The following is a 14,766-nucleotide window of genomic DNA, read 5'->3' on the forward strand; positions in this document are numbered from 1 at the left end:
TTTTCAACATATAAGCAAGGCAAAATAACACCGCATGTGCCATTAACATCATAGCTTTCACATGCAATTAGTAGTGTCTAATCATCACATTGACATCAAATTATTAAGGTTTTACACAAAACACATCAACCTTTTTTTGTCGACCTCCTATGGGTTTTTACTAAGATTTTTTTTAATAATTCTTACTATTTCACTTTATTATATGCCTATATCATGTTCATTTAATAATTTAATAATTACATGTTTATGAGCTGCCTAGTGATCACCTTTTGTGGAAGCAATATAGAGGTTTACAAGGAATGATTGAGGTACAGTGTGAGCATCATCAAGAAGTAAACACTAAGCTCATAATTGGATGTTTCACAAGTTTGAACCCCAACTGAAAGTTATGAGGTAGACCATTACTCCTTACCTAATCTCGAGTTGGATTTATTTATAAAAATTAAAATGTATGAAGGCATTAATCCATACCCGATGTACTTATGCATGAATAGTATAAAAATACATGTTAAATATGCTAAAATAAAACATACCAAAATAAACAGGAAAATAAGAAAAGCTTAGTCCAACCAGACAAGGCGTTCTCTAGTGGCGTTGTCATCATATCGTGACATACGCGGCTTCGAAAATGACAAGTCTACCTTCTAAGATGTGTTGAAAGGAAAATGGGTTTTGGTGATCTTTATAGAAATTGTTCATTAAAAAAAGAAAGAAGGAACTAGAAGAAAAACTAGAGAAGTTGTTGATGGTGATATTTATTGAGGAAAGGGATATCAAAACTAGTTGGAGAATATACTTTGGATAAAGAAAGCTAATTAGAAGTAAAGACTATACAAAAACTTTATTGACTTAACGAAGTATGGTCGAAGGATGGCTTTCTTCTAAAATTAGTAGATGAACTTCTCTATTTCTTAGACGCATTTTAAGGATACCTCAAGATTTTGATAAAAAGGGACGATAAAGAAAAAAATTGTTGCTCACGATATATCAAGCGCTGGCCACTACTATAAGCCATTTGAATTGAAAAATATAAGAACAACCTATCAAAGATTAGTGAATAAGATAAAGATATCAGTTTGTTTAGAGTATATAAACATGTGTTAATGATATGATCATAAAAAACTTCTTGACAACCCAACATAGCAACACATTTTACCCATGCTTTATTATGGGTATATTTTTTTTTTCAACAAAAAAATCAATATACATGTTCTTTTAATGCATTTTTTTTACATTAAATAAAAAAAAGGTTGAATACCAAATAGGCAATAAAAACATTCAATTTAAAAGATGACAAAAAAAATTCTGAATTATCCGAGATTAACCTGCCAAATTTATAATTTGGGTAATGCACCTTATTGGATTTTTAAAAAAATTATTCCCAAAATTATTTTTTATGTAATTATACGTCAATCAAGCATGTGAGACTTTTTTTATATCAAATAAAATTAAAAATTAAAAATTAAAATAGAGGTTACGTGTAGGATTGAAATAAAAAAAAACAACTAATTTTTTTAATATTTAATAACAAAAAGAGATTTTTTTTTCAAGTCAAATAGAAAAACTTAAAAAAAAAAAAGAAATGATGAAATAATGTATTTTTTTAAGGAGTTAAAAATACATTAAATAAAAAAAAATAAACAGGTTAGAGGTGTTGGGTTGCCCACGTGCTCGGCCTATGTAGTAGATGCATCGTCTATTCCCTTTTCTAAATATTAAAGTACAACAATAGGCTTAGTTTTCGATGATTAATGGTTGCCAAAAAATTGGCTTTAATGTATTTTTTGCTCAAAAATTCGATTTTCAATTCATTGTTTTTACCCAAAATACCTATAACACACTCTATATAACTTGATAAACTCATCCATAACTTCAAAATATTGTGTAAAAACCTAAAATCAGCCCAAAATAAAAAAAATTTCCCAAGCTCATATATGTTTTTTTAGGCAATTTGAAGGTGAAAAAAAATACATAGGTGGAATTCTTCTCATCAAATGGAACCCGTTAACACTAAGATCAACTATTTTAGTAGTCAAAATCGATGTCGACAATGATTTTCTCTCCATCATTAGGATATGATGACTTTTTTCTATCTTCTCTTAAATCATGGATTGAAAAATAAAGTTTTGGACAAAAAATGAATTTTTTTTGAAAAATTAAAAATAAAAGCAACATGATATTTATAATTTGGAAAGTATGAGAATTACAATAAAAAACTCACCAAAAACTTGAAAAAGCTACCAATTTTTTCATTTTTTTCCCATTAGTACCTTGTCTTTCAATTTTATCATTTCCTAACAAATTTACTTAAACTGACCTTCAATTTGATTCTACATGAGTGCAATAAAAATAAAGTTTTGTGATGAAAAGAAAAGCACCATGAAAATCCACACAACAATGAGTCTGGATGTACAGTAGCAGGAGTTACAGTAATTTGCCCATAAAATATAATATTGAGCCAGAAGAAGTGTTAGGATCGGAGTCTAGAAAGTTTTGGGATTCATAATTAGAAGAAAGATACATTGCACCAAATAATAACTATTTACTATAACTAGAAAATCATCATCTATCTTCTCTTCTTATGATCAAAACCATTCTCATCATCACATTTATTAGTATTATAACAAATTACCTATATTAGCACCAAGATCATCATCCAATTTAAACATATATATATATATATATATATCCCATTTATTTTTTTAAATAGAATATCCTTACAACCCAAGATTAATAAAATAACATTTTTTTTATGGAAAAAAATTGCCAACAATAGCAATAGAAGAAAGTTAAAATCAGTATGATAATGACAACAAAAGGAGGGAAGAGTGAAGGCAAAATTCAGTACGAAGAAAAACGAGGAAAGCAACTCTTGTTTGTTTAGCTCGATGGGAGCCAAGAAAAGAACCGGTTGCTGCTACAGGGACTAAGATGCAAAGAACTGAACTTAGGTCCGCTAAGACATAAAAAGACACAAAAAACTCAGACACAAACATAAATTAACCAACTATAAGAAAACAAAACATATAACTAATAATAAAAAACAAACTTTCCTTAATTTCACTCCCGTGCGCACTGCTTCAGCTTCATTTCATTGTTCTCTCGGTTGCTGTCTCTCTCTCTTTCCTGCCTTACAGTAGTCTTCACTTTTAAGAAAAAACTTCTCTCTAACTCTTGTCTCCCGCGGCGCACGATATCCTTGCCGTTTCTAACTTACGCCCCCGGAGGTAATCCCCTTATCATACACCTGCTCCCATTTCTTCAAACCCTAATTACACTGAGATCGTTATTGTTGTTGGTAGCTGATTAATTTCACTAATTGTGTTTCATTGTCCTTACTCGATCAGGATTACGGAGCCTATCGATTCACTCTCTAGGGTTTGATTTTGCGGAGTCTAATTCTTTAATTGATACTGTGAGATCTGCTTCAATTGGAATAAAGAAGAGGAACTCTTTAGGGTTAGGGTTTTGTTGCTTTTTTGTATTTGATGCTTTGGCGGGGATCTGAATCAGAATCCTCCTTGTAATCTTGGGTCGGACCGTGAAATGGCCAATCCTGGAGTCGGGTCTAAGTTTGTATCTGTGAATTTGAATAAATCTTATGGCCAGCAACAGCAATATCACCATAATAATCAGTATAATTATGGGCAGGGTCGGGGGCGGCCTGGTGGGGCTGGAGGAGGAGGTGGAGGAGGAATGGTGGTGCTTTCGAGGCCACGTAGCTCGCAAAAAGCTGCTGGGCCGAAACTTTCTGTTCCACCCCCCTTGAATTTGCCATCCTTGCGTAAAGAGCATGAAAGGTTTGATTCATTGGGATCTGGTGGCGGGCATGGTAGTGGTGGTCCTGGAAATGGGCCTCGGCCTAGTTCTGCTGGTATGGGGTGGAGTAAACCTGCTGCAATTGCTGTGCAGGAGAAAGAAGGGTTGGATGTTAGTGGTAATAATAATGGAGTTGATAATGTAAATAATTACGATGGTGGTGATCTGGGAGGGGGTAATGTGGGTAATGGGGTTAATAAAGCGAGCAGTGGTAGTGTGTATATGCCGCCTTCTGTGAGGTCAGTGGGTCCGGCTGCTGCTTCTGGTGGTCGATGGAGTTATTCAGTGGTGGAGAAAGCTGTGGTTTTGAGGGGTGAGGATTTTCCTTCATTGAAGGCAACTTTGCCTGCTGTGTCTGGGCCAGAAAAGAAGCAGAAGGATGGTTTGAGTCAGAAACAGAAGCAGGTGTTGAGTGAGGAGTTAGGTAATGGGCAGAGGGATGGATCTAGTTTGAGTAGGGTTGTTGATATGCGTCCCCAAATGCAGGCAAGGAATAATTTGGGTAATGGATTGGATGAGTACAGTGGTGACAACCGACGGTTGGGTCGTTCTGTTATATCCGAGAAAGAGCGGAAACAGCAAGAGTACTTGTTGGGTCCTTTGCCATTAGTTCGGTTGAATCCTAGGTCAGATTGGGCGGATGATGAGCGGGACACAGGGCATGGTTTGACTGACAGAGGGAGAGATCATGGTTTTTCGAAGAATGAGGCTTACTGGGAGAGGGATTTTGATTTTCCAAGACCAAGTGTTTTACCACAGAAACCAGCTCACAATCTTTTTGACAGGCGAGGACAGCGTGACAATGAAGCTGGAAAGATTTTTTCCAGTGAAGTCACTAAGGTTGACACTTATGGAAGAGATGTCAGAACATTAAGCAGGGAGGGAAGGGAAGGAAACTCATGGAGAGTTTCTTCACCTCTTACAAAAGATAGACTCCCTACCCAAGAGGCTGGAAATGAAAGAAACAGTATTGGTGTAAGACCACCTAGTCTGAACAGAGAAACAGTCAAGGAGAATAAGTACATCCCTTCAGCTTTCCGGGACAGTTCTCAGGACAATGCTGAAAGTAGGGATGTGGGTTATGGCCAAGGAGGGAGACAGCCCTGGAGCAATACTATCGATTCTATTGGCAATCGAGGGCCTGAACGGAATACTCGAGATCGTTATGGAAGTGAACAATACAACAGATTCAGGAGTGATTCGTACCAGAATAACTCAGTTGCCAAATCATCATTTTCTGTGGGTGGTAAAGGGCTTTCAGTTAATGACCCCATACTGAATTTTGGTAAGGAGAAACGCCCCTTTTCAAAGAGTGAAAAACCTTATCTAGAGGACCCTTTCTTGAAGGATTTTGGAATTTCTGGTTTTGATGGACGGGATCCCTTCTCCGGGGGGCTTATCAGTTTGGTTAAGAAGAAGAAGGATGTGCTTAAACAGACTGATTTCCATGATCCTGTTCGGGAATCTTTTGAGGCTGAACTTGAGAGAGTTCAGAAGATGCAGGAACTGGAACGGCAGCGGGTAGTTGAAGAGCAGGAAAGGGCTATGGAGCTAGCTCGTAGAGAAGAAGAGGAGAGAATGAGGCTAGCTAGGGAACAAGAAGAAATGCAGAGAAGGTTGGAAGAAGAAGCTAAAGAAGCTGAATGGAGAGCTGAACAAGAGCGACTGGAAGCCATCCAAAGGGCAGAAGAACACCGGATAGCTAGAGAGGAGGAGAAACAGAGAATGTTTATGGAGGAGGAGAGGAGGAAACAAGGTGCAAGGCAGAAACTCTTAGAATTGGAAAAAAAAATTGCAAAGAGGCAAGCTGAAGCAGAAAAGAGTGGCAATGACATTTCTTCTGGTGTTGCAGATGAGAAAATGACACGGATGGTGACAGAAAAAGATGTTTCCAGGGCGATAGATGTTGGTGATTGGGAAGAAAGTGAAAGGATGGTGGAGAGCATCACAGCTTCAGTATCTTCTGATTCCTCAGTAGTGAATAGACCATTTGAGATGGGTTCTAGGCCTCACTTTTCTAGAGATGGCTCTTCAGCTTTTTTAGATAGAGGAAAACCTGTGAATTCATGGAAGAGAGATGTATTTGACAATGAGAACAGTGCAGCATTTGTTCCACAAGACCAGGAGAATGGTCACCCTAGTCCTAGGCGAGATGCATCCGTTGGAGGGAGAGCATTTTCTAGGAAAGAGTTCTATGGAGGACCTGGATTAATGCCCTCTAGGCCTTATCATAAAGGAAGGATTACTGATCCTCATGTGGATGATCTTAGTCAACAAATTAGAAGTCAAAGGTGGAATATTTCAGGGGATGGAGATTATTTTAGTAGAAACTCAGAGATTGAACCTGAGCTTCAAGAGAACTTTGCTGATAGTGCATGGGGGCATGGTCTTAGTCAGGGCAATCCTTATCCTCAATACCATGAAAGAATGTATCAAAACCACGAGGCAGATGGGCTCTATTCATTTGGAAGGTCACGGTATCCCATGAGGCAGCCTCGTGTTCTACCCCCTCCATCTATGGCTTCATTGCACAGAAACCCTTATAGAGGTGAGAATGAACGTCCTGGTCCCTCAACCTTTCCAGAGAATGAGATGCGGTACAATCATGGAGCTAGAAATGAATCTACCATGCAGCCAAGGTATGATAGCAGTTATCAACAGAACCTTGGACGAGCTGAAATAATTTCCCAGGAAGAGAATACCGAGACTGAGGTGCAGAAACTGAATAGGAACACAAGGTGTGACTCACAGTCTTCACTCTCTGTTTCAAGCCCCCCTGATTCTCCGGTTCATCTCTCTCATGATGATTTGGATGAATCTGGAGATTCTCCAATGTTATCAGCTGGTGAAGGCAAAGATGTTGCCTTGTTGGGTCCAGAAAATGAATCTGCAGCCTTGCATACTGAAGCTGAGAAAGAGAATATGATGAGTGGCTCAAGTATTATCTCCAATGGGGACGACGAGGAATGGGCTGTTGAGGACGATGAACAGTTGCTGGTATATTTTCCAAAAATAAACTAGTATTGTTTGAGATTTTCTTTGGAAGTCCTTCCTTAATAAGTTTTTCTTGAGTTTGCTGCCATAGTTATTGTTTTTGTGTCCAGGGGTATTATATTTGTTGATTCTATTTATACTTAATTTTGTTTGCTTAAGGTCTTGCAATAAACCAGTGTCTCTGGAGTGATAGGTTTTGTTACATAAAATTGCTGCCTAAGGAAGTTAATGTGATTGTTGTGGTTGGACTGAATGAGCTCATGACCTTGCTATGTGGTTCTTGTTACTTTACTAATCTTTTTTGTGCTGGGTTATGGTAATTCAAATAAAGATTCTTTTTGGGAGTAGAGGGTGGGGGTAGGGGTGGGTGAAAGTTTCAATGGAACATGCAATGGCACGGGCATTAACAAGAAGGGTTTCTTTAGTATAAACATCTTCCTAATCATCAAATCTCCACATTCACTTGTGGTGTTTAATGCTTGGTGATTCTTGTGTTTTTGTTTCTGTGGTTCTGCTTTGTTTTGCAATCTCACCTTGTGACCTGTAGTTCTAGCTTCTTAAATGTTGATGCTTCAATCTCCGACTTGTTGGATATGCATCCATGTCTAAAAGACTTTTGCCTCAAGGTTTTTATTTATGGGTTACTGAATCTTGGATAGACTGTTGTGTGAATGTTGCTTTAATAAGTTTTCCTGAATTTGCCACCGTCCATCATCTTTCTGTTAGTCAGTATGTAGACTGCCTTTCTGCTTCTTGTTTTGGCTGTTTTTTTATTTGGTTTTAGGAACAGCCTAAGATCTCTTGTATTTTCCCATTGTAGCTGGTTTTTGTCACTTGAACATCTCGATTACTGACTGTTCCTTTTTAATTACTCACCTTTGATTTATCCAAAAAATAAAATATTATGATACAGTTGCAGGAGCAAGAAGAATATGATGAGGATGATGATGGCTATGGGGAAGAAGATGAAGTGCATGATGGAGAAGATGAAAATATTAACCTGACTCAAGATTTTGAAGACATGCATTTAGACGATAAAGGCGCACCTGACATGATTGACAACTTGGTCTTGGGCTTCAATGAGGGTGTTGAGGTTGGGATGCCCAATGATGGGTTTGAAAGAAGTTCAAGTAATGAAGAAACCAAATTTGTGATACCCCAACCTTCAGAAGAACAGGGATCTATTGATACAATGTGCAGTGATGGGCAAACCCTTCAAGTGGATGGTTCTACTCAAGTGAATGTCGATAATTCTTCAAGAATCTTCCAGGAAACAGAGAAGGCAATTCAAGACATGGCAATTCAGTCCAAAAATGCTTCTCAAACTTCAGCATCACCTGAGCTTAAGGATCATTGTGATGCTCCTACTAGTCATGGATTGTCCATTCAGCCCCAAATCCAATCTTCATCTGGTCAGACTGTCATGTCTAGTATTCTGTCTGTTAATAATCTGCCAGAGGTACCTGTTAAGCTTCAGTTTGGGCTATTTTCTGGTCCTTCTCTGATACCTTCCCCAGTTCCAGCCATACAGATTGGTTCTATACAGATGCCTCTTCATCTCCATGCCCCAGTTGGCCCATCCCTCACTCACATGCACCCATCACAGCCTCCTCTCTTTCAGTTTGGTCAGCTGAGGTATACACCTCCCATTTCACAGGGGGTTTTGCCTTTGAATCCTCAGTCAATGTCCTTGGTCCGGCCCAGTAATCCAAGTAATTTTCCTTTCAATCAGAATGTTGGAGGTGCTGTACCTATTCAACCTGGTCAAGATACTGTGAAAGCTGATGTTTCATCAATTTCAATGGATAACCAACAAGGCCTTCTCCCACGACACATGGATCTATCTCATATGGCTGTGAAAGAAGGAAATTCCTTGCCACTGAGAGAAAGATCTGATAGCACTATAAAAATACACCAGGGCAAAGGAGATCGGTCTCACAGTGGTGATAGCAATTCTAGCACTGAATCAAGTTTTCAAGGAGAAAATTCATTTGTGAAGAATTTAAAAAATGTACCTGCTCAAGAATTGGAAGGCCAGTCTCAAACTGGTGAACTATCATCTCTATCGGTTTCCAAAGAAAAATATTTAGGAGTTTCAAAGGGTCCAGGCCTAATATCAGGTGGGAGAGGGAGAAGGTATGCCTTCACTGCAAAAACTTCTGGCTCAAGATCATCATTTCAGGCTTCTGAAGTTTCTCGCTCAGATTCTAGTGGATTTCAGAGGAAACCTCGACGTCTGCGAACTGAATTTCGAGTTCGGGAAAATTCTGATAGGAAGCAATCTGCTGGACCAGAGGTTGATGATAAGTCTAAAATCAGTTTTGGGCGTGCTGGAGCTAGAAGTGGGTCTAGGAGGATGATTGTTGCAAATAGACAACCAAAACAGCCATTTGAATCAGAGGGCTCAATTTCAAGGCCAGTAAGTTCACGGGAGATAGATTCTCGAAGCAGGGTTGAAAAGGGAGCTGGAAAAGAATCTTTGAGAAAGATCCAGAACATCTCTCACTCCAGAGAGGATGTAGATGCTCCTTTGCAAAGTGGAATCGTGCGTGTATTTGAGCAACCTGGCATAGAAGCACCTAGCGATGATGATGATTTCATTGAGGTGAGGTCAAAGAGGCAAATGCTGAATGATCGACGAGAACAGAGAGAGAAAGAAATCAAGGCAAAGTCTAGGGTTTCAAAGGTTCTATTGCAGTTTTACTTTGAATTAGCATTTGTTGCATAAAAAACTTGTTGCTTAATTACTTCAGTTTGTTGATATTAGATGGCACGGAAACCTCGTTCTTATGTGCAAAGCGTTACTGTGTCTTCCATCTCAAATAACAATTATGCACCAGTTGGTGGAGAGGCATCAAACAGCATTTGCTCTGATTTTGTGGCTCCTCAGGGGAATGGCTTGGCAAGCATTGAAGTCTCAGCTGGATTCAATGCACCCATAGTGTCCCAACCATTGCCTCCAATTGGAACTCCTGCTATGAAAACTGATGCTCAGGCTGTCAAGTATATACTCTTTCAAGAATTTTATGTAGCCAAACATATATAGACAGACTTGCAAGTCTCATATGTTCTTCTGCAGGTCCTTCCAGACAAGCTCCTTGACCGTGGTGTCTGGTGGTGGAAAGAACCTTGCTCCGGGTTTAATTTTTGATGGCAAGAACAATGTTCTGGAAACTGCCCAAACGTCTTTGCACTCTTGGGTTAGTTCAAGAATTAACCAACAGGTATGGTCAACAGCTCTTACCATCATTTTGCCAATTACAGCGTTCAAAGTGCCATGATATTTTAATGCTCCTCATGGGTTGGTTCTATCATTTTGCATGAATACGAATCCTTTGATTTCACTGAAAAAACATGATGGAAGTCTTGGTGATTACTTGAAGTTGTTCCTCTTTAGTGTAGTGGCTGTTTCTTTTTATGTTTCATTCATCGATTTTGGGTTGCTGGGTCATTCTAATCTCTTTTGAAGTTTGGTGCAGAGTTTACTGCAAAAAATCATCCTTATTTCAAGGTCTGGCTTAATGATTTTAGCGTCTGTCCAGTCCTACCACACTTGCTCGTCTTCAAGCCCTTAGAATCAATGCAACTTTTTTTTTTTTTGAAGAAGGAAGGGAAGGGGATGAGAGGGAAAGGAGGATAATAAAATTTCTATTTAATTTATTTTGCTTGTTCGTGTAGAGAAAGTGGGCAGAAAGTTCAGAGGAAAATATATTTACCTTTAAAATGCTTACAAAGCAGGACAATTTTAGAGAAAGGTTGAAGATGGTAGCTTATAGGGTTAGCGTGTAGGATCTAGGGGTTTAGAAACTGAAAACAAAGGTCTGAAAGTTAATATATAAGAAAGGTAGAAAACTACTAGCTTCACAGTAATAGATTCTAACACAATGAAAGGACCCCACTATCAATAACAAACCAAAGTGTGTTGTAGTCATGATAATTTCATCATATAATAACTGACACTACAAGCATATATATATAAATATATATATGCATGCATGCATGCTTGAGTTATTCCTAATCCTAATCAGATTTGGACTGATAAATAAGAAATACAAATATTCCTATTTTAACTAAGAAAGAGAAACTTAAATAGTCCTAATTAGAAGATACTTTACATTTCCTATATAGCTAGAAAATATCTCTTTGCAGGAAGTTCACTGAAATTACAAACCTGCTGTTGCTTAAGTTCCCAGGCTGCATCAGTTTGCCACTTTACCCTGGAAGTCTCACTCTCACCTCGTTTGAAAGGAACATTTCGGTGAATCCAACAGGGAAACTTCTAGTGAACCTTCCATTCATTTTTTGCTGTATTTCTTTCTCAAATTAAACTAAAGCAATCTTTTTGCTCTACTTCTTTCCTCCGTTTGAGACCACATTTCAGCATGCTCCACCGTTTTAGTGGAAGCACATATGGGCTCCTGTCTTGTTTTATTACTACTGTTTTCTAACTGCATACTGATTTATTCTCTCTGCAAAGCTCTGATGTATGATGTGCCATCAAAGCATTTTACATCACCAGGGAGATCTAGTGCCATTAAAGATGTGCATTGTCTGCCGATATCAATTTCAACTCATGCTAGTGAGAAGTTTTTCTCTTAGATTTTGGTAGAGAAACTTCTGTTGATAGGCAAATAGATCTATCTCTTAGTGTCGACCATGCAGATAAACTGCAGAAAAGGTGCTGCTAGGTCATTAGAATAAGCAAGTTGAAAACATTTGTTTAATTGTTTCAAGTGGGTTCTGTGTTACAGTCTGAAGGTCCATAATCTAGTTTTTCTCTTAAATAACTGGTCTGATGCCTCTTTTCATATTTTTGCAATGATTTCATTGTTATTAATCATCTGTGACCATTTGGTAAATCTGCAATTGATAACTGAAATTGATGAATTGTATCTGATAGGTTATGGCACTAACACAGACTCAACTTGATGAGGCTATGAAGCCTGTGCAATTTGATTCACATTCATCTGTTGGTGATCCAACTAACTCAGTTAGTGACCCCAGCTTGCCCTCATCTTCCCTTTTGAGCAAGGACAAGTCATTTTCTTCTGCTGTTAGTCCAATCAATTCATTGCTTGCAGGGGAGAAAATTCAATTCGGTGGGCATTTACTTTCTCGTGTATGATCTTAGAATTATTATTAGCCTTATTTTGAAATTTTTGCTGTTCCTTTATATTCAGGTGCTGTTACATCTCCTTCAATTCTTCCTTCTAACAGCATCCCAGTTACCCACGGGATTGGCCCCCCTGGTCCATGTCGATCAGACATTCATATTTCTCATAATCTCTCTTCAGCTGAAAATGATCGCTCTCTTTTCTTTGAAAAAGAGAAACACTCCAATGAATCTTTTTCTCACTTGGAAGATTGTGAAGCTGAAGCAGAAGCAGCTGCTTCAGCTGTTGCTGTTGCAGCCATTAGTAGTGATGAGATTGGTGGGAATGTGCTGGGTGCGAGCCCTGTCTCCGGTTCAGACTCCAAAAATTTTGGAAGTGCTGATCTTGATAGCATATCAGCGGGTACTGATTTTTTTTTCTGCAACATTTGTTGGGAGCCTTATATATCTGTTCCTATGTAAGAGTATTTTTTTAAAGCTGTATTAGAGCTCTCTTTTATAATATTTGGCAGGTGCTTCTTCTGATCAGCAATTAGCAAGTCAATCAAGAGCTGAAGAGTCTCTTACTGTGACTCTTCCGGCTGACCTTTCAGTGGAGACTCCGATTTCCTTATGGCCATCTTTGCCAAGTCCACAGAATTCTGCAAGTCAGATGCTTTCGCATGTCCCTGGAGCTCCACCTTCTCATTTTCCCTTCTATGAGATGAATCCCATGTTGGGAGGACCTATCTTTGCTTTTGGGCCACATGATGAATCAGCATCTACTCAATCACAGTCCCAGAAAAGTAAAGCATCAGTTTCTGGTCCACCGGGGGCCTGGCAACAGCATTCTGGTGTAGACTCATTCTATGGTCCTCCAGCTGGTTTCACTGGCCCTTTCATTAGTCCACCTGGGAGCATCCCAGGGGTTCAAGGTCCACCTCACATGGTTGTCTACAATCATTTTGCACCAGTGGGACAGTTTGGACAAGTTGGCTTGAGTTATATGGGTACCACATATATCCCATCAGGAAAACAACCTGATTGGAAGCATCACCCTGCATCTTCTGCCATGGGTGTTGAAGGGGACATGAATGACATGAATATGGTTTCAGCACAGCGCAACCCGACCAACATGCCTACTATCCAGCATCTTGCTCCTGGTTCTCCACTTTTGTCAATGGCCCCGCCCATGGCTATGTTTGATGTTTCTCCTTTCCAGGTAGACATTTGATCCATGGAGTGGAAGCCTAGAACTATTTGGTTGCCAAAATGATGGTTACATCCTATTGTTTTCCTTTCTTTTTGCCAAAAACTGTCTAATCAAATGGAAGCTCTCTGTTACACATTTAGGATTTTTGAATAGCTTGGTTTGGACCAAAATTGGTTTGACTTCAATTGCTTGAAGTTTGATTAATGGTTTCTTCCATATTTGCTTATCGTGTTATATTGCTGTTTTATTAAACATAACCTAACATTTTGATTAAATTGTTTTGCCCAGTCATCTCCTGACATGTCAGTCCAAGCTCGCTGGCCTCATGTTCCTCCATCCCCTCTTCAATCTCTTCCTGTGTCAATGCCATTGCAACAAGCAGAAGGTGTGCTTCCATCTCAGTTTAACCATACCCTTCCTGTTGACAAACCATTAGCTGCCAACGGGTTCTCTGAGTCTCAAACACCTGCTCCTTCTGACAATAGACGGAACTTCCCTACAACAACTGATGCCACTGTCAGCCAGTTACCAGATGAACTAGGGTTGGTAGACTCCAGTGCCACCAGCATGGGGGCTTCAACTCAGAGCTTTGGTGGTAAGAGCTCATTGGCAAGCACTATTCCAGAGGCTGGCAAGACAGATGTTATGCAGAATGGCAGTGTTAGCAATGGTAGTGACAAGAACTCCAGCTCTGCTTTGAAGACACAGCCTTTTCACCAGAAGAATAAATCTGCCAAGCATTACAATAACTCTGGGAATAATAATCAGCGTGGAGGTGGAGGCTCGCAGAAGAATAGTTCCGGAGGTGAATGGTCTCATCGCAGAATGGCATACCATGGAAGGAATCATTCTTTGGGTACAGAAAAGAACTACCCCTCTTCAAAAACGAAGCAGATTTATGTAGCTAAACAGACTACAAATGGGACATCAACAACATCATGAGGAACATCGAAGTTGATTTTCCTGGATTTTACAAGCTGAAAGCTTCGGGGATAGAAAGCATCTCTCGAGAATGAAAATTTTGGCTTACCATTGGGCAGAATCTATGGTAGGGAATGGATGAGTTTTGGATTTTACGAGGGTTCATAAATTGATTGATATACATGTCTGTCTATCTAATGTGTTGTTGCCCAACGGGTTGACAATAGCTTCTTGGGTTTTTTTTTTTTTTTTTTTTGGGGTTCTTAAGACGAAGAGGGAGGTCTAGTGTATCAGTAGGCTTGGTGCTATTATTTCAAGATCTTGCGTATTAGTTGGGTTCGGTCCATTTCTGTTGTCATTCGTCTTTGTTGGATTTCACCAACCCAATTGTAATATCTTCGGATTGATGTCTTAAAATATTAGTAATCCACCAGATAGATATTCTTTTTCCACTCATGATAAATACGAGGCTTTGGGAATGTTCCGACTTCCTGTCGTTTTTTCGCAGTATCACTTCGATTACAACTTTGATTACAATTAAGTTCATACGTGATTTAAATAAAATCCTTTCACTGGTTATTTGTTTGGTTAATTATTAATCCTTCATTTTGCTTTAGAATTGAACTAAATGGTCTGCCCTCCTCTCCTTGCTGTTATGGAAGATTTTTGGTTTAACAAGAGAGTTACCGTATAATATTATAGTTATTAAGAATTTTAACTAGTTTTT

General features: G+C 38.9%; 1 protein-coding gene across 2 annotated transcripts; it reads left to right on the forward strand.

Moving 5' to 3' along the window:
- Window positions 1–3,051: 3,051 nt before the first annotated feature.
- On the forward strand, window positions 3,052–14,528 carry LOC118047896 (uncharacterized). Of its 2 annotated transcripts, none has more exons than XM_035057327.2 (9): window positions 3,052–3,227; window positions 3,348–6,816; window positions 7,727–9,499; window positions 9,581–9,816; window positions 9,893–10,037; window positions 11,714–11,912; window positions 11,994–12,329; window positions 12,439–13,127; window positions 13,407–14,528. In XM_035057327.2, the coding sequence occupies exons 2-9, from the start codon at window positions 3,547–3,549 to the stop codon at window positions 14,058–14,060; spliced, it is 7,302 nt and encodes a 2,433-aa protein (XP_034913218.1). In that variant the 5' UTR covers window positions 3,052–3,227; window positions 3,348–3,546; the 3' UTR covers window positions 14,061–14,528. The 2 variants fall into 2 exon arrangements, with proteins under 2 accessions (XP_034913218.1, XP_073266492.1); XM_073410391.1 differs by having other exon boundaries at window positions 7,727–9,478.
- The last annotated feature ends 238 nt before the right edge of the window (window positions 14,529–14,766 follow it).

This window comes from Populus alba, chromosome 7 (genome assembly GCF_005239225.2).
Source record: "Populus alba chromosome 7, ASM523922v2, whole genome shotgun sequence".
Taxonomy (NCBI): domain Eukaryota; kingdom Viridiplantae; phylum Streptophyta; class Magnoliopsida; order Malpighiales; family Salicaceae; genus Populus; species Populus alba.

Coding starts and splice junctions, on each gene's coding strand:
- LOC118047896 (XM_035057327.2), top strand. CDS start 3,547: ATGGCCAATCCTGGAGTCGGGTCTAAGTTTGTATCTGTGAATTTGAAT. Junction 9,817..9,892: donor ACTGATGCTCAGGCTGTCAA/GTATATACTCTT, acceptor GTTCTTCTGCAG/GTCCTTCCAGACAAGCTCCT. Junction 10,038..11,713: donor GTTCAAGAATTAACCAACAG/GTATGGTCAACA, acceptor TGTATCTGATAG/GTTATGGCACTAACACAGAC.